We start from the raw sequence: 24,385 nt of genomic DNA, 5'->3' as shown, positions 1-24,385 counted from the left end.
TTTCCCCAAGCAACTCTGCCAGTTTATATTCCTACTACGTATGTGAGAGTTCTCATTTCAACACAATCTTACAATATTTTAGTCTGCTTAATTATAACCTTTCTTTTTTTTAAAAAAAAAATTTTTTTAACATTTATTTATTTTTGAGGCAGAGAGAGACAGAGCATGGACGGGGGAGGGTCAGAGAGAGAGAGGGAGACACAGAATCTGAAACAGGCTCCAGGCTCTGAACTGTCCGCACAGAGCCGGATGCGGGGCTTGAACTCACAAACCGCGAGATCATGACCTGAGCCGAAGTTGGACGCTTAACTGACTGAGCCACCCAGGCGCCCCTAATTATAACCTTTCTAGTGGGGGCATAGTAGTGTCTCAGCATGCTTAAAACTTCATTTATGTGGGTGCTAATTGCATTGAGTACATTTAAGTGGTTGCCTGAGTGCTAATGGGGTTGAGTACGTTTTCTTATGTTCATAGGTCATTGAGGTTTTCTTTTTAGTGAAGTACATATTCACATCTCTTCTCTGGTTTTCTGTGTTGTGTGTTTCTTATTGATTTGTAGGACTTTTGTTATGTTCCAGATAAGATCCCTTTATCACTTTTTAATGTTTATTTATTTTTGAGTGAGAGACAGAGAGTGAGTGTGGGAGGGACAGAGAGGGGGGGGGAGACATAGAATCCAAGTGGGCTCCAGGCTCTGAGCTGTCAGCACAGAGCCCGACGTGGGGCTCAAACTCATGAACCGTGAGATCATGACCTAAGCTGAAGTCGGATGCTTAAACCGACTGAGCCACCCAGGCGCCCCCTTTATCACTTTTGAGTGTAGCAGATAGTCTTCCCATTTAAAGCTTGCCTTTTTACTTTTGTACTTAAAAAACATTTTTTTTAATGTTTCTTTATTTTTGAGAGAGAGAGTGCAAGCAGGGGAGGGGCAGAGAGAGAGGGAGACAGAATCTGAAACAGGCTCCAGGTTCTGAGATGTCAGCACAGAGCCCGATGCAGGGCTCGAACCCACAAACCATGAGATCATGACTTGAATCAAAGTCGGATGCTTAACCAACTGAGCCACCCAGGTGCCCTGTACCTTTTTAAAATGTAAATTCCAGTTAGGTAACATACAGTGTAATATTAGTTTCAGGTGTACAATTTAGTGATTCAACACTTAGATACAACATCCAGTGCTCATCACAAGTGCACTCCTTAAATCCCCATCACCCATTTCATCCATCCCTGCACCCACCTCCCCTCTGATAACCGTCAGTTTGGTCTCTATAGTCAAAAGTCTTTCTTGGCTTGCCTCTTTCCCTCTTTTGTTTTCTCCTTTCCTCATTCATTTTGTTTTCTAAATTCCATGTATGAGTAAAATCATATGGTATTTATCTTTCTCTGACTTATTTCACTTAGCATAACTCTAGTTCCATCTATGTTGTAAATGGCAAGATTTCATCCTTTTTTATGGCTGAGTGATAATTCCGTCATATATATATATATATATATATATACATACCACTTCTTCCTTATCCATTCATGAGTCAGTGGACATTTGGGCTCTTTCCGTAATTTGGCTATTGTAAATAATCCTGGTATAAACATTGAGGTGCATGTATCCCTTTCAAGTTAGTATTTTTGTATTGTTTGAGTAAATAGCTAGTAGTGCAATTGCTGGATCATAGAGTAGTTCTATTTTTAGCTTTTTGAGGACCCTCCCTACTGTTTTCCAGAGTGGCTGCACCAGTTTACATTCCTACCACCCTTGCCCCATATCCTTGCCAACACCTGTTGTTTCTTGTGCTGTTAATTTTAGCCATTCTGACAGGCTGAGGTGATATCTCATTGTGGTTTTGATTTGTATTTCCCTGACTGCGGTGCTATTAATCTTGTAACATTTTAAAGCCTTTTCTTTATGAGTAGCTCTTTTCACATCTTGTTTTAGAATTCTTTCCCTACCCCAGGACTATGAAAACATTTTCCTTTATTGTTTTCTAGCCACCTTATTATCTTTCACATTAGATTTACAATTTATCTGTAGTTGATTTTTGTGTATAGTGAGTTAGTGGCTAAGTGTGATTTTTCCCCCCATGTAGATATCCAGTAATCCATCCACATTTATTTGAAAAGCTCATCCTCTCCCCGCTGCTTTGTAGGGCCAACTTTTTCATAACCAGGTATCCATACACATTTGGATTCTTTAAAAATTCTTTAATGTTTATTTATTTTGGAGGGGGAGACAGAGAGAGAGGGAGACACAGAACCTGAAGCAGGTTCCAGGCTCTGAGCTGTCAGCATAGAACCTGAATCAGGCTCAAACTCAAGAACCATGAGATCATGACCTGAGCCAAAGTTGGACACTTAACCGACTGAGCCACCAAGGTGCCCCTGGATTCTATTTTTAGTTCTACTGGACTATTTGTCTATCCTTGTGCGAATACCACATTCTCTTTTGTATATTCGATATACTTAGAGAATATTCCATATATTTGATGGAGTAGTTTTTCTACCATGATTTGTGATTTTCCAACAATGTAGGCCTCTTGTATTAAGTCATCACCATGAACTGGGAACCCAATCAGAAGTTCCTTTCATCCTCCTCACCCGGTGGTCAGTATTTTAGAATAAAAGGAATGTACAATTACAGGGACTCGTGACATTTGAGGATGTGGCTGTGGATTTCACCCACGAGGAGTGGCAGTACCTGAACCCTTCACAGAAGTCTCTGTACAGAGAAGTGATGCTAGAGACCTATAGCAACCTGGTCTCTGTGGGTAAGAATGGCTTCCTCAGGTAACTTTGCTGTTTGTGATTGTCTCTGACAGAGGGTGTATCCTTTCTCGATTTTGAAATCTTGTAAGACCTCTGAACTGCTTGAAAAGTTTGACATTGAATTCTGGGGATCAAAGTTCCTTTTCCCCCCTTTGCTTTCCTGACAGGGTGTTTGTGAACTCAAAACCCAGGTGAAGTGGTTTGACTTGACCATTATGTCAATTGATAGGTCTCTTGTGCTGCCCCACACTCCACCTTCTTCTTTCTCAGAGACTCTGAAGACCAAGGAGGTGTCACTGTCATTTCTCATTAGCAGGGCAGCAGGTTACTAAACCAGACCTCATCCTCAAATTGGAGGTAGAAGAGCCATGCCTGGCAGAGACAAAAATCTCAATTTGGGACTTTCCAGGTAAGCGGGATTGACTCAGACGATGGTGACACTAAGTGCCACCTTGTCACCCAGGAGTAAGGACCTCTGAAAGGGCTTTCAGGAATGTCTTGAGAAAGGTTGTGACCATTTGATATTGTTAGTTAGGGACATGAATATCTCAGACATAAGACTGACATCCTCGCCCTTGTCCCATACTCATCAGACCACTCCCCTTAAGTTGGTGCTCACCCACAAATTTCTGCACAGCTCCTTTTCCCGGCATGGAAGTGTCTTAGCTGCATGTCCCTGCCCCTAAGCCCTGCCACTTCTCCCATTCTCATTTCCCTTGCTGCCTTATCTAAAGCTGGACCCACATTAGTCACAGGCCTAGGAACAAAGGCTCTAATTCCATATTGGATTACCTGATTCCATTCATTTTAGATATTCCTATCACATTTGCTCTCCTAAAAAATCTTGATTATCTTTTTTAAAAAATAGCTTTATTGAGATATAATGCACAGACCATAAAATTCACTCTTTTGAAGTCTGCAGATTCAGTGATTTTTAGGATATTCACCCAGTTAGGAGACTATCACCACTATCTAATTCTAGAACATTATCGTCACCCCAAAAAGAAACCCTTACCCCTTATCAGTCAGTGTCCATTTCTTCCTTCCCCCAGCCCCTGGCACTTACTGATCTACTTTCTGCCTCTATGGTTTTTCCTATTCTGGAAATTTCATATAAATGGAACCATACAAAATGTGGCGCACTATCTCTTCTATACCTCAAAAGTAAATAAGTAAACTTTAAAGAAATAAAAGGGAAAAAAAGATGGACAAGAATCATTTGTAGGTTTTAAGAAATAAGAATCCAAGTAGCTATAAGCACACCCAACACCTAGATGCTGATTTCTCAATACCATTCCCCACTAAAAAGGAATCGAACATCCTTGGAGAAGCTGCTGATTCTAGGTCTGAAACAGGGAAAGTACAGTGTGAACTGAGAAAGAAAGAATATGAATGAATCCCCAGCAGGCTCTGTGCTATCAGCGCACAGCATGATGTGAGGCTTGATCCCATGAACCATGAGATCATGACTTGAGCCAAAACCAAGAGTTGGATGCTTAACCAATTGAGCCACCTCAGGCGCCCCTCTTTTATTTTTATAAAGTAACTGGTTGTCTTTTAGTTTCCCACATTCTGGACTTTGCTAAGTCCCCTATGGTGGTATTTAACATACTCCTCTGTCCCTTGTTTTTCTTGTAAATTGGTGGTTAGATTTTGAAATTTGATCAGATTCAGGGTTTTATGTTTTCTTTTAGCAAGTTTACTTCCTAGCTGGTATAACATCCTTCCATCAGGAGGCATGGTTGTCTATTGTAATGATGAGTTATCGGTGATTATTGCTCAGATCTATTCATTAATGTTTGCAAAGTGGTGATATTCTATCATTCCTTCTTTGTTGATTAGCTGGAATATTTCTATAAAGAGGATTGCCCTTCATCTATTATTTGGTTACATGTTAGTTCCATGAGTTCCATATGAGTTGCATATGTTTTTCCATATATTTACCAGTTTTAAAAAATAAGGAGTTGGTTTTGTAGCATCATTCAAAAGGTGACTAATATGTCCTTTTTGAGGATCCATATTTTATTTTTTAATCCACTGCCTTATTCTTACTGTGAATCAAACTGCCCTGTCTCTGGCCAGTGGAAACCCTTTCAAGTTGGCTCCTGAGTCTTTGCTTCCTTGCTTTCTGTTACAAGATGTTCCGGGCTCATTTTATATATTTTCCATCTCCGGCCTGGAATCAGCCATTTCTCTAAGGATCCCTGGTTTTTTAGGGGTAAAAAGTGTTTTCAGACCACAATTTAGACATTATGGAATTGTTTCTAGGCCTTTTTATTGACAAAGCTAGGAACTATGTTTTAAAAAAAAAGATTTTAAAGTATATCATCTGTTCAAATTGGTATTTCCAAATCAAATTCTCTGCTTAAAGGTTTTTACTTTGTTAATCTTAACATCTGATGGTAATATTGTTAGCATTAGTCTGAAACTGCTAAATTGTCTATAGTGGTTTCAATTAATTGAGGTAATCACGTTGGTGCCATTAAGAATCAAGACTTTTCAGCATGGTTGTTTGGAAATACAGATGAGGGTATAATTATTATTATGGAAGCCTTTTAAATTCAGTTTTGCTTTATGATTATATAAAATATTGCCTTGGTTCCAAAGTCAAATCTAGAAAACAAGGTATATTTAAAGAAGTTCAGCTGCTTTCCCTCCATCTCATTCTCTTCCTTCCTTTTTCCTATAAGTAATCGTTTATTAAAATTTAAAGGTATAGTCTTCCATTGTTTATATGATGAGCCCATATAAATATATATTTATATATTTCTTTCTTTAGAAAAATGGTAGCCTATTATGTACAGTTTTATTCACCTTTTTTTCACTTAATGGTCAAGAACATGTTGAATATATTGACATATTCCTTATTTCTTCTTATAGGAGTATAGTGGCTCTTAATCATAATAGTAGTTGTTATTGTAGTAGTAGCATCAGTTGTTCTAGCAAACAGTTGAAAGTACTTCCTATGTGCCATGCATGCCCTGTTATAAGCAGGTTAATCCTATCAACATTTGAGTAAGCACTATTACAACTCCTGTTTCCAGATGGGAAATAAAATACAAATAGATTAGGTAAGTTGCTCAGGTCACAGAGCAAGTGAATGGTTGAGCCAGGATTTGATCCTGGGCTAGAGAGCTTATGACCCTAACTATGCTGCTTCTTACCACCTAATGAGGTCCAGATTCAGTAGATGCTTGGTGGAGCTTGGGTCCCATCAGATGTATTTTATAAAAGCTTTTCCTGTGATTCTGATGTTCATGCCTGGTTAAGAACTAGTGCTTTGCTAATATAATTAAGGATGTCATAGGAACATGATCCATTTTAAACTTCAGTATTACTATTGTAAGTGTTATCGTTGTTAAATCTAAATGGTAATATGAGTCTTTTTTTACTCTTTCATCTTTTTTGTACATTTGATAATTTTCATACAGAATTTTAGGAGAAGGTAGGAAAAAATTAAACTACAAAAATGATTAAAATTCAGTATATATGCAAAAAGTATTTACCATATTTTATTGACTTCAAGATCCAGTTGATTTTTTTTAATTTAATTTTAGAGAGTGTGTGAGTGAGGGAGAGGGGCAGAGGGAGGGAGAGAATCTTGAGTGGGCTCCATGCTCAGTGCAGAGCCCAACACGAGGCTTGATCCTACAACCCTGGGATCATGACCTGAGCCCACATCAAGAGTTGGCCAGCCACTCAACTGACTGAGCCACCCAGGTGCCCCAAGATCCAATTAAATTTAATACATCCCACTAAGAAAAATTGCCACCAATTAATTTATGACATGTCATTGATTATAAGGTACATCTGGATTCAGAGATGTTAAAATGTGAAATAATATGCATCTTGCAATTGGTGAAATATGGTATATTTAAGGCAAGGCTTTGCAATGTTAACTGTCTAAATGAGTGGTACAGATGATTACTTTAGAAATTAACAAAAATTATATAGGAAGATCAGAGTAAGCTTTTGTGAAAAGACTGAATTGCTCCTTGAAAGTTATCAATATTCTGATCATAGCAAAATATGGAAGACTGGGCTATGTGAGTGATAGAACATGAGGAAGGGTTTTTAGTGAAAATAATGTAGATAGGAGCAGAAGGTGGTGTTGACAAACTGCAAGCTTGGATGACTCCATATTGGGCAGAGATCTTTAAGGTGATCTTTGTTCTTGTAAGGCTAATCTTTCTAGATCTTTATCCTATTCACTAAGAATGTGGATTCAGGATTGTAAAATTTGAGTCCACTAATCACACTGTTGTATTTCTACCTAGTTAGAAATAGTGTAAGTTGGTACAGTTAAGAGTTCATATGATAAATGAAGGGTGATAAAGTCCCCAGAATTGATGGAAATCAGAGATGATGTAAAAGTAGAGGTAAGAAAGACTGAGATATCAAGGTAAGATTGTTTTTGGTAACAAAAAGACTAGGAGGTGGGAGTTTAGTAAAAGAACAGGATTTGACCATCAAAATTCTCTCTAGGAACTCATAAAATGAGATAATTATACCAGCTCTCCCCATGCTTTAATAAAATCACGTTTCTGCACCCAAACAAAAATAGTATTGGCTTTTATATGGTAGGGGATTTTTAAAGAAGTTCCATTACATAATGTTAAGTTACAAAAATGGTTTATTATACTTCCTTCTAGAAGCCTATCAACTTGATGAACAGATTGAGAGACAGCACCAGGATGACCAAGATAGGTATTTGTTGATGCAAATTGGATTCCCTGACAAGACAACAATTATCACCAGGACTGGCCCTGACTATAATGAATTTGGAAATGTTCTTCATCTTAGTACAAACTTTGTGGCTTCAATACAAAGATCCCATAAACATGAGTCATTTGGAAATAATATGGTAGATAATTTAGACCTATTTACCAGAAGTTCTGTAGGAAAGAAACATGATAATGGATGCGCAAAATTATTCTTCCACACTGAGTATGAGAAAACAACTCCTGGAGTAAAACCCCATGGATATAAAGAATGTGGGAAGGCCCTGAGGCGAAAGAAAGGTCTTAGTCTTCAAGAGAGAATTAAAAATGGAGAGAAACCCTTTGAATGCACTGCATGTAGGAAAACATTCAGCAAGAAGTCACACCTCATTGTACATTGGAGAACTCACACAGGAGAGAAACCCTTTGGATGTACTGAATGTGGAAAAGCCTTTAGCCAAAAATCTCAGCTCATTATACATTTGAGAAGTCATACAGGAGAGCGACCCTTTGAGTGTCCAGAATGTGGAAAAGCCTTCAGAGAAAAGTCAACTGTCATCATACATTATAGGACTCATACAGGAGAGAAGCCTTATGAATGTAACGAATGTGGAAAAGCCTTCACACAGAAGTCAAACCTCATTGTCCATCAGAAAACCCATACAGGAGAGAAAACTTATGAATGCACTAAATGTGGGGAATCTTTCATACAGAAGCTTGATCTAATTATACATCATAGTACTCATACAGGAAAGAAACCACATGAATGTAATGAGTGTAAGAAAACTTTCAGTGATAAGTCAACTCTCATTATACATCAAAGAACTCATACAGGAGAGAAACCTCATAAATGTACCGAATGTGGGAAGTCTTTCAACGAGAAGTCAACCCTCATCGTGCATCAGAGAACTCATACAGGAGAGAAACCCTATGAGTGTGATGTGTGTGGGAAAACCTTCACCCAAAAATCAAACCTTGGTGTACATCAGAGAACCCATTCAGGAGAGAAACCTTTTGAATGTAACGAATGTGAGAAAGCATTCTCTCAGAAATCCTATCTTATGCTACACCAGAGGGGTCACACAGGGGAGAAGCCCTATGAATGCAGTGAATGTGAAAAAGCATTTTCCCAGAAATCATACCTCATTATACATCAAAGGACTCATACAGAAGAAAAACCATATAAATGTAATGAATGTGGCAAAGCCTTCCGAGAAAAGTCCAAGCTCATTATACATCAGAGAATTCATACAGGAGAGAAACCTTACGAATGTCCCGTATGTTGGAAAGCTTTTAGTCAAAAGTCACAGCTCATAATACATCAGCGAACACACACAGGAGAGAAACCCTATGCATGTTCTGAGTGTGGCAAAGCCTTCAGAGAAAAATCCACATTCACTGTACACCAGCGAACTCATACTGGAGAGAAACCCTACAAGTGTACAGAATGTGGGAAAGCCTTTACCCAAAAATCAAACCTTATCGTACATCAGAGAACACATACGGGAAAGAAAGCTCACGGAAAAGGCCACGGCCGGAAGTCAAAGCTCATTGCACATTAGAGAGTATATCAGTGGTGCCTGTTAAATGTTAATGTTCACTGAAGGAAGTTTTTGTCAATTTAGTTAACATTTTAAAAGTATGTTCGGACTTCTGGTTTAAATATGGGGAATAAAGCCAGCCTCTCTTTTTTTCATCTCATTCTTCACCCAGAAACTACCAGGATAAAAAGCAGAAGTATAATCTCTGTATCTAACAAAATGAGGAGATAGCTAAAACCTTGATGGGAGTGCTGCCAGAGGCAGAGGGAAGCAAGCAGTGGTGCAGCAGATTTTAGAGAGAACACTCAAGGCTGCAGATGTGAGACAGCACTGGGAAGGACTCTTAGTTGAGGTTTAGGATATACTCTGTAAGACCACATACATCCACAAGAGTAGCAGAGGGCATGGGCAGGTGGGAGATAGGATGTTTCCTAGACCCACTTGGGGTCTGAGGAGAGACAGAGGCCTCGACAAGGAATTGCTCAGACAAGCCATATTTGTAGAAAGTAGTCTGTACTCCTGAGAGGAGCACTTGGCAGGGGCTGGGGCAAGAGAAGGGAGTGTTCTTGTGAAGAACCCTTCAGCTGCACCTGTTTACTGACTGGAGAAATCAACTCTAAAAAAAATAGCAAATGGAGAAAAAAAAGCCATCCCAATTGTAAGAAAAACTCTTACCTGCCTAGAACGTGGCCCTGGCTTCTTATCAAACAGCATGTCCAGGAAAAACTCCTATTCAAACAAAAATGGTTCCAAAGTAATGAAAACCACAAATGCAATGGCTTTGAGCCAGCAGTTCCACTTCTAGGAATGTATATACTCATGCATGTACAAAACGATGAACACAACAGATACTCGCTGGTGCACTGTTTGTGAAAACAAGAGGTTGGAAGCTGTCCAGATGACGGGTCTGGATCCTGGAATCTCAGCATGCTTATATAACAAACTCCCAGGTAGACAAAATGAATAAATGTAGAAAGAGAACCTGGGCATCATTTGGGCAGTGATGTGGAAGATCTCCAACATACATCATTAGGTGCAAAAAGCAGGGTGCAAGACAGTGAATATAATATGCTACCATTCGTACATAAAAAGAACAAATGGCAAGTACATAATTGAGCATATATGCATAAACTATCTCTGGGAAGATACATGAGAAGCTGGGAACCCTATTACCTCTGGGAAAGGGAAGGGGAAATGGGTGGCTCGGGGAATGGAGTTGGGAGGGAGACAACTGTGTATGTCCTTTCATAATTTTTGAAAATCGTGCTATGTGGATGTACTACTACCTTTTCAATAAATAAAACTTTTTAAAATGCATATTTTGTTCCACAGCTGTGATAATGAAGTTATATTCTAAATATAGGATTTCATAACATTTTTTAAAGAAGCTTATTTATTTTGAGAGAGAACCAACGAGGAAGGGGCTGGGGGTGGGCAGAAGATCTGAAGCGGGTTCTGTGCTGACAGCAGCAAGCCCTATGCGGGGCTCGAGCTCACAAACCATGAGATCATGACCTCAGCCGAAGTTGGACATTTAACTAGCTGAGCCACCCAAGCACCCCAGAATTTCATAGCATTTAATACATATATGTTCAATGTGGAGTTAAATTTTTTGAGTGAATAATCTGCCAGAAAAACAGATATCTAGCCAGTTCCAAAGGTACACAGGCATTACTTTCCTGAGGGGGTCAAATAAGGTGATTCTTAGGTCAGCTGGGACCACATCATATAAACCTGAAATAATTGAGAATGAAATCCTAAGCAGGCTCTGTGCTGTCAGCCCAGTGTGGGGCTTGAACTCATAAACCATGAGATCATGACCTGAGCCGAAGTCAGTTGTCGGACATGCGACTGACTGAGCCACTCTGGCACCCCAAGACTGGAATACGTTCTTATTTAGTGTGCACAGAGACATCTGAAAATATTCTCTAACAAAGCCCACCATTGTCTTTCCATATCTTACCACAATGATGTAGATTTCATTTGTGTTTGCGTATTTGTATTATAAGTGATAAAATCATGAGTACACAAGGAAATTGGGTAGCTTGCCCCCTAGGTCAGACTGCTGCTGTTGACATATTGAGAACCATGGTCTGAATGGACACAGCCAAAGACCAGGTAACAGTATGTCTGCTCCAGAAGAAGAAGTCCAACTGTGTGACCATATTTGTGGCCCTCATGATTCTGTGGCTTTTCACTGGGGCTATCTCTGGTGGAACTGGGTAACCCAAGCTATGTAAAACTGGGCATGGTCAGTGTTTGGATTTAACAAAACAGGTGAATGAATCAGACCTCTGGGACCATGCCTGTGCCCTTCCAAGCCTTGTTTTTTCCGCTAAATTATCCTGCAAGAAAATGAAGCATGGACTCACTTTTTATGAGCTATGTGAGTCAGATATGTCACATTTAGTGCCTTTCCAGGGAGAAAGAGCTTGGAAGAAATGTGGGACTGACTTACTTGCTTCTGGTACAGTCTGCTGAGAGAATGATGCCCAAAGGCACTAAAAATGAAGCATTTCATCTTCCCGCTAAATAAAGAATATTCCTGGGGTTTCAGGTCATCCTGAAGTGGGGCGTGGATAGGGGTCAGATCTTACCATTCCAGGTTGATTATGAACTCCTGCTTCCTGGGGCACAGATGGCAAACCAATGGGCCATGTGTGTGAGTGGAAGTGAATGGGGCATGGACCTAAGGGGAAAGGGTGGGGGTGAACAGCAGGATGTGGATAAGTGGGTTGGAATTAGGGGAAAATAGAAGAGGGTAAGGAAGGGCCAGGTGTGAAGGAATGGAGTAATGAGGGGGCAGAGTGGGGGCAAACAGGGAAGAGTAGGAGAAAATTGTATAAATAGCCAGTGGGGTGAGTTACTGGAGAAGAGTAGACTATAAGTCAATATGAGTAATGCTGGGAAGAGTGGGAGTGAGTAGTTTGAGTGAATGGGCAGAAAGGGTTGAAAATGTGGATAGAGTGGAGTAAGTTGGGATAGAAAACCTAGTGGGAATGATGGTGAACGGGGCAGAATAAAGAGCAGTCAGACAAGCAGCAAAATACGGCAGACCATTAGCAAGTGTGAAGAGGAAGAATATGGGTATCAGCGAGGGACAGACCACTGGATCTGTCGTAACAGGGACTTGTGTTGGGCCGTAGGGTTTTGGGGTCTCAGTGATGCGGGATCTGATGGTATTGGTGATAGGGGTTTGGTGAGGACTGAGTGGAGGAGGCAGGAGGTGGTCACAGGTTTCTGCACAAAGAGGCGCTGCCCTGAGGACCCCACGGTGATTACAGGTATACAGGATGGGAACAGCCCATGCTTGGGACACAGTGCTCAACAAATGTCCCTTCCATGTTCTATGTTCTTGTTCTTATTTGTATACATTGGGAGAGGGAGAGGCCCTATCACAAATGTATCCCCGATAGCACCCCCAAATCAGCTCTGCTGTGCCCATAGGCCAGCCCTGAATCCTGTCTCCCATTATTTATGCCAGTTATTTGTCTTCTTGCTTTAGCTAAAATCTCTAAAGTGATATACATAATGATGTTTCTTCAACTTGTTTCCTAGGACCCTCAAGACTACCCTGGAATCCCTAAGATCGGTCCTGTGACCCTTGATTGGCCCTATAACCACCCAGATCAGTATTGGGCCCCCAATATTTTAACCAGTTACTTCATATTGTCTTATTTCTTTAGTAAATAAGACAAACTGTCCACAGCTGTGAATTACGATCTTTTCACACCTCATCCTTTGGGAATTGTTAATATGAGACATTCCCTTGATACAGTGATGGACTCCCAATATATACTACCAGGCAAGCTATCCCAGGGGTCTTAGAATAGAAGGGCTCACAGACCAAAATAAAATGCTCAAGGCATGTGGCTTATTGTCAGTTTAAAAACACTAAGATATATGTGTTTAAAAACCCACCAAGAAGCAAAGGGGAAGAGATGGGTAAGTTTAGAATAGGATACAAACAGGATGAAGGACCACATTTCCTGAATCCTTTGTTATGTAATGTTCATACACCTTATCTTTGCTCTCCCTTTGTGTTTCCCTATCTCTTGCATCAGCCTCCTGGATTATGAGGACCAGAGTTTGAAGTTGAAACAAGGGGCCTGGTCAGACTGAAAATGCTCAGGGGCATTGACATACCCTGTTTGCCTCCACTGTAACTCACCAATAGCTTCCTGCACAGTCCCAGGTTTTATCTGTGATCCATGGAACAATACTGAGCGTCACCAACTAGTGGTGAGTTTAAGTAAAACTTAGCTGTTGGCTCAGGTGTTAGGATACCTTATGACCTAGTCTTTGCATTCCTTACTATCTTTAACACTTGTTTGTTCCATCATATATTCCATTCTATTTATCTTTAGTGTATCCTATCACCTACTAACTTACTTGCCACCTGTATTTAACACATCTTATGAATTCTGCCTGTGCTTCAAAAGCAGCTTGCTTACTCATTCTTTATACTTCACACCTTATGAGTTTTGGTATATCTCAAGCTTCTAGCTTCCTATCTATGCTTAACACTGAGGAGTTTCCTCCATCATACTTGTTCTCATGTCCTCTAGAGGACAAGCAATAAGCGAAAATCAAAGGGAATTCTTTGAAAAGATTAATAAAAGTGAGAAACCCTAGACTGATCAAGAAAAAAATGGGAAAACACAAATTTTCAAATTAGGAATGATATAGTGGACTTCACTACAGATTTTATAAACATTAAAAAAATTAGGAAATTATGAAAAAACTTTATGCCAATGAAGATCATTTAGTCAATGTAATTCATGGAGAAAATCATGTAATCTCTATAGATGCAGAAAAGGGGATCTCATACGATTCAATACCCATCCATATATAAATTCTTAGCAAACTAGCATAGGACGGATTTGCTTAGTCTGATAAAGGGTGTATTAAGAAAACAAAAACTTAATGGTGACAGTAAAAAATTTTCCCCTGAGATTAGGAATGAGACTAGGGGGCTTCTTGTGCCCACTTCTATTCAACACTATACTGTACTGGAGGCCTTCATGAAATACAGCAAGACAGGAGAGGAGCCATGAAAGGAATAAAGCTCTCAATTTTTACAGATGACACACAGAAAAACCCAAAAGCATCTAGAAATAGACTTAAGTGAATTTTGCAAGGCTGCTAAATATAAGCTCAAACACAGAAACTGTTTTTCTTTGTACTGCCATCAACTAGAAAACACCATGGCTTCAATTTTGGGGAACAGAAGACTAACAGATGGGGCCATGTAATGGAGATCCTTGAAAGGAGTTTACATGTAGGTGGGGTGGAATCTGATTGTAAAACAGGGAGAAAACAGCTTGGGGCTTCTCACAAGGGTGAGAGAAGGAAGAGGAAACAAAGGTCACAAAGTGAAGGACAGATATATAGGTGCTGGAATGCATAAGAAAAGGGACAGGTGATAACTGGAGGGTTAGAAAATGAAAAGGCCAGGGAAAGGGAGTATGACCTAGAAGGGCTTGTTCCAGCTGAAAGAGGCAGCTACAAGATTCTGAGGACAAAGAAGGCAGGCATGGTTCTTTCTCAAAGCTAAGTAAAGAATATGGGGGGGGGAGGGATGGATGTGAAAAGGTCATTTAATCTGTGAGGGGTTCACACCCACGTCCTACAATCATTGGAGGCCTACCTCCTCTCCTTTAAGGAAGACCAAAGGTATGTTGATGGCATGTCGGAGAAACCTCCCTCACCAGCTGGAACCTTCCATGCACCATCCCTAGTCTTCCTAGTTCTCACTCACCTATGCAACTTTAGGTTTTTCTGCCATCCAAGGCTCTTCTTTCTCAAATGTGAAGATCAGGTCTGGTTTGGTAACTTGATCAATTGTAAGAGGACATGATTCAGAATTTATGGCACCTGCTTGGACTTGGGGGCCTCTGAATACTGAGAAAGGGGTAGCTTCATGGACTACATAACAAAGCTGCCCAATTATATATATCCTGGTGAAGTCTAGCCATTTCTCTTGGGAGGTGAGAGAACAAGCACCTCCAGGGTCCAAAAGGGATCAGGACCTTTTCACCCCTGAACATTTTCAGCACTTTACAGGCAAGAAGGTCCCATATATCTTTTCATCACCTAGGGATGATTTTGGTTTGCTAACTGGCCCCTGTACACAGAGGGCAAGGAGAGACCAAAGAAAGAGGCAGACTATTTCTGATTGGTAGGTGGTAAGTTTAATAAGCAAGGGAAATTACCTATGAGGCTTGTCTTGGGTGACTGCAAGATGAGTAGATCTCCACACCTGCCAGCCAGGATCTTAAGTTTACAGAGGCCTTAACTAGGTTCAGTCACATATACCAGCCATATATTGACACACTACTCTGAATTCTGCATCCTTGAAAATGGCTCCCACTGTGAGAATGGTGGACAGAGTGTACATTCCAAGGACAGGAGAGGTGAGGAGCCTCTCATTGCCTGGGTCCAGCTCACGAATCAACTGGAAGGCATGTCCTCTTGATGACCTCCTCCGACATTCCAGCCCTTGTGACTGGCTCTTATAATCTTACACATGCCCCTCTTCTGAAATGGGCCCTGATCAGTCAGCAAGAGGTATCACTAGCATGGAAGAAGCTCCTTTGGAGGCTATCTGGCTGCATTGTAGGCAGACACCCACAGCAACAGTATGGGCACATGCAAAAGGAAACCCAGATTAAGATAATTCCTCAAGTTTTTTCCACCAAGAACCCCATGGCCCAAGCCACTGAGTTATTAATTCCTATAGACTTGGGGATGGGTCACTCAAGACATTCACTTGTACACTCATGTGATTTAATAAGGGTAGTACATTAGCAGACTCATCAGGTATGAACACACAACACTGGATAACGGCACAGGTGCCTCTTTGCAAAGCAGTAATAATGTCCAAGGCAATCTTTTTCTGGAGGACAGTTTTTTCATTAGAGACATTGCAGTATTAAATAAAATGAAGACTTTGCTATCATTTTGTTGGGTGAATTTAGTAAGGTTTCTATACATGCTATAACACCCTGCAGGCCAATGGAGGGGACAAGGATGGTGGCCAGATGATCATACTAGTGGAAAACAGAATGTGCCCACCTGGCCTTGAGGAAAGGTAGATTGGAAATTTTAGGAAATTGACCATCCTGGTGAAATGTCCCATTGCAAATTCCAGTAGGTAATGCCTTTCCTAGGTGTGTTCTGAGCAGCATAGCATGCTGATCCATGGTGAAAGTTAGGGCAATGGCTGTCTCCTATGACTTCCATACCTTATTAGTGTTGGGTGCCTCAGAAATTGCCGCCTGACTGGCATAGGGGGCAACAGGCCCTACTGGTTGATCATTAATGTTTTAAAGGCTACAACAGTACTTTAGTTCACCTGGCCAATGTGGTTTTACCTGTTAGTAATTTATTTCACTTAAAATTTTTTAATTTCAAGTAGGTTTCATGCCCAATGTGGGGCTTGAACTCATGACCCCAAGATCAAGAGTTGCATGTTCCACCAACTGAGACAGCCAGGCACACCCCTACTTGTTAGTAATTTAATCTGCTGCTTTAATATTCCATTCTTCCTTTCTATCAGTCCTGCTGCTTGTGGGTTACAGGGGAGATGGAACCTCTGTTGAATGCCACATTCTTTTGCCCAATCTTGCACATTATGACCTTTGGACTGTGACCCCCATAACTGTCTAGTCAATGAGGGTATCTGTACTTATGCAGCTTTTCTAATCCCCTAATGGTGGCAGCCTGGTTTGCACAGTGATGGGGGAAATCTTAGGCCAGATGCAGTGTCCATACAAACAAAGGCATATTTAGAACCTTCACTCAGAGGAAGGGAGACCAATATAATCAATTTGCTAATCTCTCACCAGTTGAAAACTCCCATGGATGTTCTCAGACTTTTATCAGCAGCTGCCTTGGGCACTGTTTAGAACATACAGGGACATGCTGCTATTGCATTGACCAAGTCACTGCATTTCAAGGGCAATATGCCACCCCACATGGGTGCTATGGTGGCCACTCTTGCTATGCACCCAATCTGTTATATCTATTGAAGAGTCTGTTGTTAGAGCTTGTACTCAAGCTGGGGCATCAGCTGCCTGAATGCCAGGGGGTGTCAGTGCCTTATGACCTAGGATGTAGAAGACTGAAAAGACTGCCTCAGGTTCTCAAAGGTGAATCTAAATGCCTTTCCACCTATCCTGACCCCAAGAGGGTTATTCATGATCATCCACTACTTGGCTTCCCATTTTCCAAGTCATAGGGTTAACCCCTTTAGAACAGCCCAACTGTCAGTGCCAAGGGTTAACAGCTGGGGCTCATGAGCAATCACCAAACTACTCTGAGTTCAGCCTTATGGCTTCTGTGGCTTGGTCCTGTTTTTAGGCATCTGTATACCAGGCATCGACAGGAATTACCCACACTCCCACTCTACAGGCTGCAGAGTTGCCACAGGAGTAGGGGCATGGGCATTTGGAGGATCTACATACTCTAAAGGGCCTAGTAGCACCTGCATTTCTAGAACCAGTGGGCTGAGAGACGGGATACTCTTCTGTCACAAATAGGTATGTGACTTAGTCAAAGTGGGGGTTTGAACCATGGCAGAGGTAGGTAGATGGAGCATACTCTCAACCTACCCTTCGATAGGGAGGCAAGTTCTTACCATGATATGTTTTTCTTCATGAGAGGCTCTACCTGAAGGAGTGCTGTGTATACCTTTAGAAGCTGTCACTCTATGGGGGTATGTTGGGCTTCTGCCCCCTTCCAGAGCTGGGACCAAAATCCTATGGGTTCTCTCTCCTGTTGCTTCTGCCACAGTACCCAATCTATATCTCCTGGAGTCACATCTAACTCAATGGGTAGCCCTACAGGCTTGGGAGATTCCCATAGCTTTAATCTGCTTCATTAGTATTTTTGTCTTCTCAAAGGGATCTTGCTGTTTTGATCCTCAGTCCCACACCTGCCCTTTCTTTACCAGGCAGTATAAGGGATGAAGGAAGGCACTGTGCCAAGGGGAGAACAAAAGTCCTCCCCAAACCCAAAATTCCTACAAAGGCTTGCATTTCTTTCATGTTCTTAGGGGTTGGATAGGCTTATATTTTATCAATCATAAGACATTGTCACAAGTTCATTGTCTGAGACAATGAGCATCTTACCCAAACAACTTCCAAAAACTACCGTTGTGCCTGGGACTTGAATTATCTGTGGGTTCAATGACTCATCCTCTTACAGATGTTCCAGAAAAGTCAGTAGAGTGTCCTACAGCAGAAGAAAATCTTCACATGTTAACATTATATCATCAATGTAATGGGCTCATTTTACCCAATGTGGGGAAAGAGAACAGGGACAGGTCTCCGGCTACCCTCCCAGGACACACTGTGGGGCTGTGCAAGTAGCCTTAGGGAAGCACTTGAAAGGTCCATTGTTGTTCCTCCCACGTGAAGGCAAGTTCTTAGTTACCAGAAACCAGTACCTGTTAGTCTTTTCCGCGAATTTCCTTGAAGATGAAACACTTTTGTAGGAACACTTTTGCAGTAACACTTTTGAAAAAGCAGTACAGAAAAAGAATAACTGTCTGTAGATGACAAAAGACTTAAAAATGGTCATGATTAAAGATCTGATGAGAGTTCATTAAAATCCAATTGACAATGAAAGTTTTTCCTTTTTTTCTTTCTTTCTTTTTTTTTGAGAGAACAACTCTAAATTATATTTTATTTATACAAAAAGGGCATATGTAGCAAAAGACACACCAAGAAAAGTGTTGCTATGGCCCAGGAGAAAAGGCAGGGAGTGACAGGCTTTCTGAGGCTCTGCTGGGAGAGAAGGAGTCTGAGAAAAGTGGTAAGAAAGATCTGGGGGAAAGTTTGCTATTTCTGTGACATCCTTTAAAAAATAACTAGAATGAACATAGGGAAGGGAAACAAAAATAATATAAAAACAGGGAGGGGGACAAAACAGAAGAGAATCATAAATATGGACAACAAACTGAGGGTTGCTGGAGGGGTTGTGGGAGGGGGGATGGACTAAATGGGTAAGGGGCATTAAGGAATCTACTCCTGAAATCCTTGTTTCACTATATGCTAATTTGGATGTAAATTTTAAAAAATAAAAAATAAAATAAAACAAAAAAAATAACTAGAATTATGATTGATAACATTATACCAGGGCATATCAGAGTTTTAGAAATTTCATACAATTTCTGGAGCACTTATATAACATACATAAATATAACCTAATGAAAGTTCAGCATCACTTCTTATTTGACAATGCTTCCCTTGTAATTTAACATATCAAATAAGCCTAATTAGTTAAATATCTTCCTTTTATAAGGAGAGAACACATCTTTTGAGATGTTTCAGGGATCGTCTAGAAAATCCCAAAGTTAGTTTGAAGTAAAAAAAACTTCAGAATTTGATTTTTGTGACATTTGTCAAAAATATCGAAAGAATTTTTAATTTTTTTCAATGTTTATTTATTTCTGAGAGAGAGAGAGAGAGAGAGAGAGAGAGAGAGCACGAGTGGGGGAGGGGCAGAGAGAGAGGGAGACACAGAATCTGAAGCAGGGTCCAGGCTCTGAGCTGTCAGCACAGAGCCCAATGTGGGCTTGAACTCACAAACCATGAGATCATGACCTGAGCCTAAGTCAGACACTTAACCAACTGAGCCACCCAGGCGCCCCTAAAAATATCAAAATAATTTAAAACACTTGATTAAACAGAATCATAGATCACTGTGAAACAATACTTAGTTGTCCATTTAATCGGTAACAAAGACTTCAAAAGCAAATACAGAAAGTTACATCGTTACAAAACCTTAGCTGTTTCAATAAAGAATACTGTTTTCTTAAGTAATCAAAGACATAAAGACAACATTGAACACAGGAAATTATTTTGATAAAACATAGAATCTTTGTTTTTGAGGCAGATTACTTAAAAGGTAAGAAAAACCTTTCACGACTTCATTAAGAACAGATCAATAGTACAAGAAAACTTTGTTCTTTTAGCAGATGAAAGAAAATTAAGTTTTAGTTTTACATGAGCACACTATTGATATTAAAACTTATCAGATGGAACAAGTTAAGGTTACCCACTTACCTGGCTAAAACTTTTCATTAACATTTGTGGGGACTTATGATTTGTATTTGCCCTTAACAAGTAACCTTCTGGAAACTGTGGGATGGATTTGGGGCAAGGTAGCTTCTGTAGTAGTATTTTTCAAAGCCTATTTCCCCTTTTTTCTCTTCAGTCTCAGGCAATCGTGGGCAGTATTTTAGTTATCTCCTGGGGTGTTTACTTTTCAAAGACAGGATGAGATTTACAATCTTAAGGGACAGAGAAAGAATGCAAATTTTTTTCCTAGGGGGTTTGGGATATATTTCTCTATTATCAGAAGTCGGGGGGGGGGGAGGGGGGGCGGGGTACCTGGGTGGTTTAGTTGATTAAGCATCCAACTTCAGCTCAGGTCATGATCTCACAGTTCATGGGTTCGAGCCCTGCATCAGGCTCTGTGCTGACAGCTCAGAGCCTGGAGCCTGCTTCAGATTCTGTGTCTCCCTCTCTCTCTGCCCCTCCTCCACTCGCACTCTGTCTCTCTCTCTCTTTCTCTCTCTCTCTCTCTGTCTCTCTCAAAAATAAATAAAACATTAAAAAAAGAAGTCAGGATAATTACTATTTAAAATTTTCCTTTGTATCAGGGGTCATATAGCATGGGGCACTTTGTCTCTTCCACTGTCAATCACCACAATACCCTCCTCTCCACTGTCCTCACTTTCCCAGGGATTCCACCTCTCAGCATCCTAATCAGATTTTTCCACAAGTGTTCAGACCTTAATCTGTAGCAGCTTGTACCCTCCTAGCTTTGCAAAATGGCATGCTAAGGTCTCCAACTTATTATCCTGTTCCCCCACCTTGTCTGTCAGCCCCAAACGTAGCAAAGTAGTGGACAACTGCATGTCCTTTTCTAATTTCAGCTCTTCTCCCAACTTTCTAACTTGAGTTTCAGCCTCTAGTTGGGCAGATGAACTGTTTACAGAGGTGGTCAGCCCACTGCGGCAGCCATTTTTTTTCCATTCTCTGCTGCAGTACACTCTGCATTGTTCCTCAAACAAGCACATCAAACCAGCGAGTGTTATGGGGCATCCCCCTACTCACATAGTAGTCCACAAGCATCTAATATCTGGGCCACCCTTACCCACAGAGAGGTTGATGGCCACCTCGGGATTTCCCCTATGGATGTCTTTTTCCCAAGGCCCATTTTGTTGGAGAAAGTCATCAAGAGGAAGTATTTGACAGTTAACCTGTAAGCTGGACACAGGGCAATTGAAGGCCCCTTACTTCCCACCCTTTCTTTGAAGTTCAGGTTCCATTTGCCTTTCCTACTCCCAGAGGCTTCTCCAAAGATAGGCCCCAAAGAGATCCAAATCTGTCCAGAGATAATGATGTGGTGTTGAGAACATCTGCATAGTATACTTGACTAAACACAGTTAAAGCTTCTCTCTATATAAATTTTTAAGATTTGCTGGGTAGGTGCAGGGATATACTCATCTTGCTTCTGCTTAAGACAAATCTTGTATGTAAGTTTCCTTTGCTTATTAAACCTGCTACATACTAACCTGGAGTGGCCTGCCTCTTCCTTTGTTCTCTCCCTGTCCTCTGAGTACCAGTGGCCAGTTTCAGATTGTACTTTGGGAGCTCCCAAGAGGGTTGCAAGCCAATGCATTTGTTTGGACTTTTGTTTGGCTCACCAATTATTGTTTCACAAACTGGCCCCCATTCATGGAGTGCAATGAGAGACCAAAGAAAGAGACAACCCACTCCATATTGGTAAGTGACAGCTTTAATAAGCAAGGGAACTTATGAGGCTTGTCTTAGGTGGTCATAAGATGATCAGATCTCCGTGTCTGCCTGCCAGAATTTTAACAGTTTATAGAGAGGCCTTAAGGGGGTTTAGTCATGTATACAATCCAAGTAGTCTCCACAACACATCACTCTCTTAAGGCTGCATCTTTGCAAACAGCTCTCACTTGGGAATGGTGGGCAGAGTATACATTCCAAGGACATGACAGGAGAGGAGGTGAGGAGCCTCCAACAGCCTGGTTCTAGCTCACAGGCCACCTGGTGGTCACATCCTCTTGATGACCTTCTCTAACAGATGATCATTTCAGATGGAGCAATCACAAGATAAGTGACATTTGAAGATAATGTTGAGGACTTCACCTGGCAAGAGTGGCAGCACCTGGGCCCTGCTCATAAAACTCTGTGTGGAGATGTGATATTGGAGAATTATAGCCACCTGGTCTCTGGGGGCAAGGAAGGCTCCCCCAGACAATTTGGTACTTATGATTATTGTGTCCTACACGGTATCTTTTATTTTTAGGTTTTGAAAGCTAAGTTTCTTCCTCATCCTCAAACATCACTGATTTTGTAATGACACATGACTCCATCTAAGTAGCCATCCCTGGATGATGAGGAAACGTTTTGTGGGAACATCTTCTCTGTTCACAAAAAGAATGCCTGCATTCAACCTGGTTTACGTTACATGTTGGACGAAAAACAAAAATCTAATTAGAGAAACTTCTGCTTTTGGTGATGACAGAGAAGCTTTTAGCAGACCAACTTTCCTGCTGAGGTCAAATAAAAAGGTGGATAAAAGACAATATTTGGAGGCATCAGAAAGCTGCTGAGGAGATGGAGGCCTCAGTTCTGGTGGCGGTGATGTCAGGTCTCATTTCACAAGCAGACCAGAGCACATCTACTCAATACCGACTACATTTAGACCAGGGACCAAACAGTGTCCACAAGAAACAAGGAGAGCTTCTGCGGATGCCTGGCCTGAAGGACAGAGCAGCTAGAATACAAGAGCACAGTGCATGAAGCACATACCAGAAACATTCCCTGAGTGCTACATGACCTCTTCTTTATAAAGTCATTATTCTCAGAAATAGGAAACATAACTGGCTATTCTAACACAGAGAAGAAGGAAGAGACTTAGATAAAATGCCAAGATGGAGGAATTTATCCCAAATGAAGGACAAGAAAAGGCCATGGCCAGAGATCTAAGCAAAACAGATATAAGTAACATGCCTAATGGAGAATTTATTATTTTTTTAATGTTTATTTATTTTTGAGAGAGAGAGAGACAGACACCAAGTGTGAGATGGGGAGGGGCAGAGAGAGGGGGAGACACAGAATCCAAAGCAGGCTCTAGGCTCTGAGCTGTCAGCACAAAGCTGGATGTGGGGCTTGAACTCATGGACTGAGAGATCATGACCTGAGCTGAAGTCAGAAGCCTAACTGACTGAGCCACCCAGTCTGATGGAGAATTTAAAGCAACAATCATAAGGATACTCATAGAATAGAAGATACTCATGAGACCCTTACCACAGAGATAGAAGAGTTTTAAAAGAATCAGTTAGAGAGGAAGAATTCAATAAATGAGATTGGAAATAGGCTTCATACAGTGAACAGTAAGCTGGAAGAAGCAGAGGAATTAGAAGACAAATTAATGGAAAACAACGAAGCTGACAAAAAAAGAGAAACAAGAATTACACAACACAAGAATAGACTTAGGGAACTCTGTGACTCCATCAAACGTAATAACATTTGTATTATAGTAGTCCCAGAAGAAGAGAGGGAAAAGGGAGCAGAAAATTTATTTGAGGAAATAATAGCTGAAAACATCCTATTCTGGGGAAGGAAAAAGATATCCAGATCCAAGAGGCACAGAGATCTCTCATCTAAATCAAGAAAAGTAGGCCAACGCCAAGACATATTATAATTAAATTAAAAAGCAGCAGGACAAAACAAGTCCTAGCTAGGGGTGCCTGACTGGCTCAGTAGTAGAATATGCAAGTCTTGATCTTGGGGTTGTGGGTTCAAGCCCCAGTTTGGGTGTATAGATTACTTAAAAATAAAATTTTACAAAGATGATGAATTTATTGATGGGAAGATAGAGACTCTGTGCTGATTGTCATGTAAGTTCAGTGGGAAGCATGTTGTCTTTATTGCTCAGAGGAGAATTCTAAGTCAACTCGAAAAAGCTGTACAAAAAATAAGCAAAAGCGTCCCAGGAGCCGCACATTGATAGCCGTGCACGATGTGATCCTGGAGGACTTACTTTTCCCAAGCGAGTTTGTAGGCAAGAGAAACCATGTGAAACTGGATGGCAGCCAGCTCATAAAGGTACATTGGGATAAAGCACAGCAGAACAATGTGGAATACAAGATTGAAACTTTCTCTGGCATCTATAAGAAGCTCATGGGCAAGGATGTTAACTTTGAGTTCCCAGAGTTTCAGTTGTAAACAAAAATGATTAAATAAAAGCATTCATGGTAAAAAAAATAATAATAAATAAGTTCTTAACTTACAAGGGAAGACCCATAAGGCTAGC

General features: G+C 40.9%; 1 protein-coding gene and 1 non-coding gene across 7 annotated transcripts in view; both read left to right on the top strand.

Moving 5' to 3' along the window:
- ZNF182 (zinc finger protein 182) overlaps positions 1-10,336 on the top strand; it is a 29,991-nt gene extending 19,655 nt beyond the window's left edge. For 4 of the 6 annotated variants that reach the window (XM_027053984.2, XM_027053983.2, XM_027053980.2 and 1 more), the window contains 3 exons: positions 2,633-2,759; positions 3,071-3,166; positions 7,410-10,336. In XM_027053984.2, coding sequence (XP_026909785.1) covers positions 2,633-2,759; positions 3,071-3,166; positions 7,410-9,040 — 1,854 coding nt within the window. In that variant the 3' untranslated portion in view covers positions 9,041-10,336. Of the gene's footprint in view, positions 1-2,632; positions 2,760-3,027; positions 3,167-7,409 lie in introns of those variants that run through there. The other 2 variants (XM_027053985.2, XM_027053986.2) reach the window with 2 other exon arrangements.
- A 13,580-nt stretch (positions 10,337-23,916) lies between these two features.
- LOC113597593 (small nucleolar RNA SNORD43) lies at positions 23,917-23,977 on the top strand. The gene has a single exon (XR_003418377.1). It is a non-coding gene; the product is annotated as a small nucleolar RNA SNORD43 (small nucleolar RNA).
- Positions 23,978-24,385: the final 408 nt, after the last annotated feature.

This window comes from Acinonyx jubatus, chromosome X (assembly GCF_027475565.1).
Source record: "Acinonyx jubatus isolate Ajub_Pintada_27869175 chromosome X, VMU_Ajub_asm_v1.0, whole genome shotgun sequence".
NCBI classification, from domain to species: Eukaryota; Metazoa; Chordata; class Mammalia; order Carnivora; family Felidae; genus Acinonyx; species Acinonyx jubatus.
The sequence above is the reverse complement of the archived record's forward strand: the minus strand, read 5'-3'. Positions and strand labels throughout refer to the sequence as shown.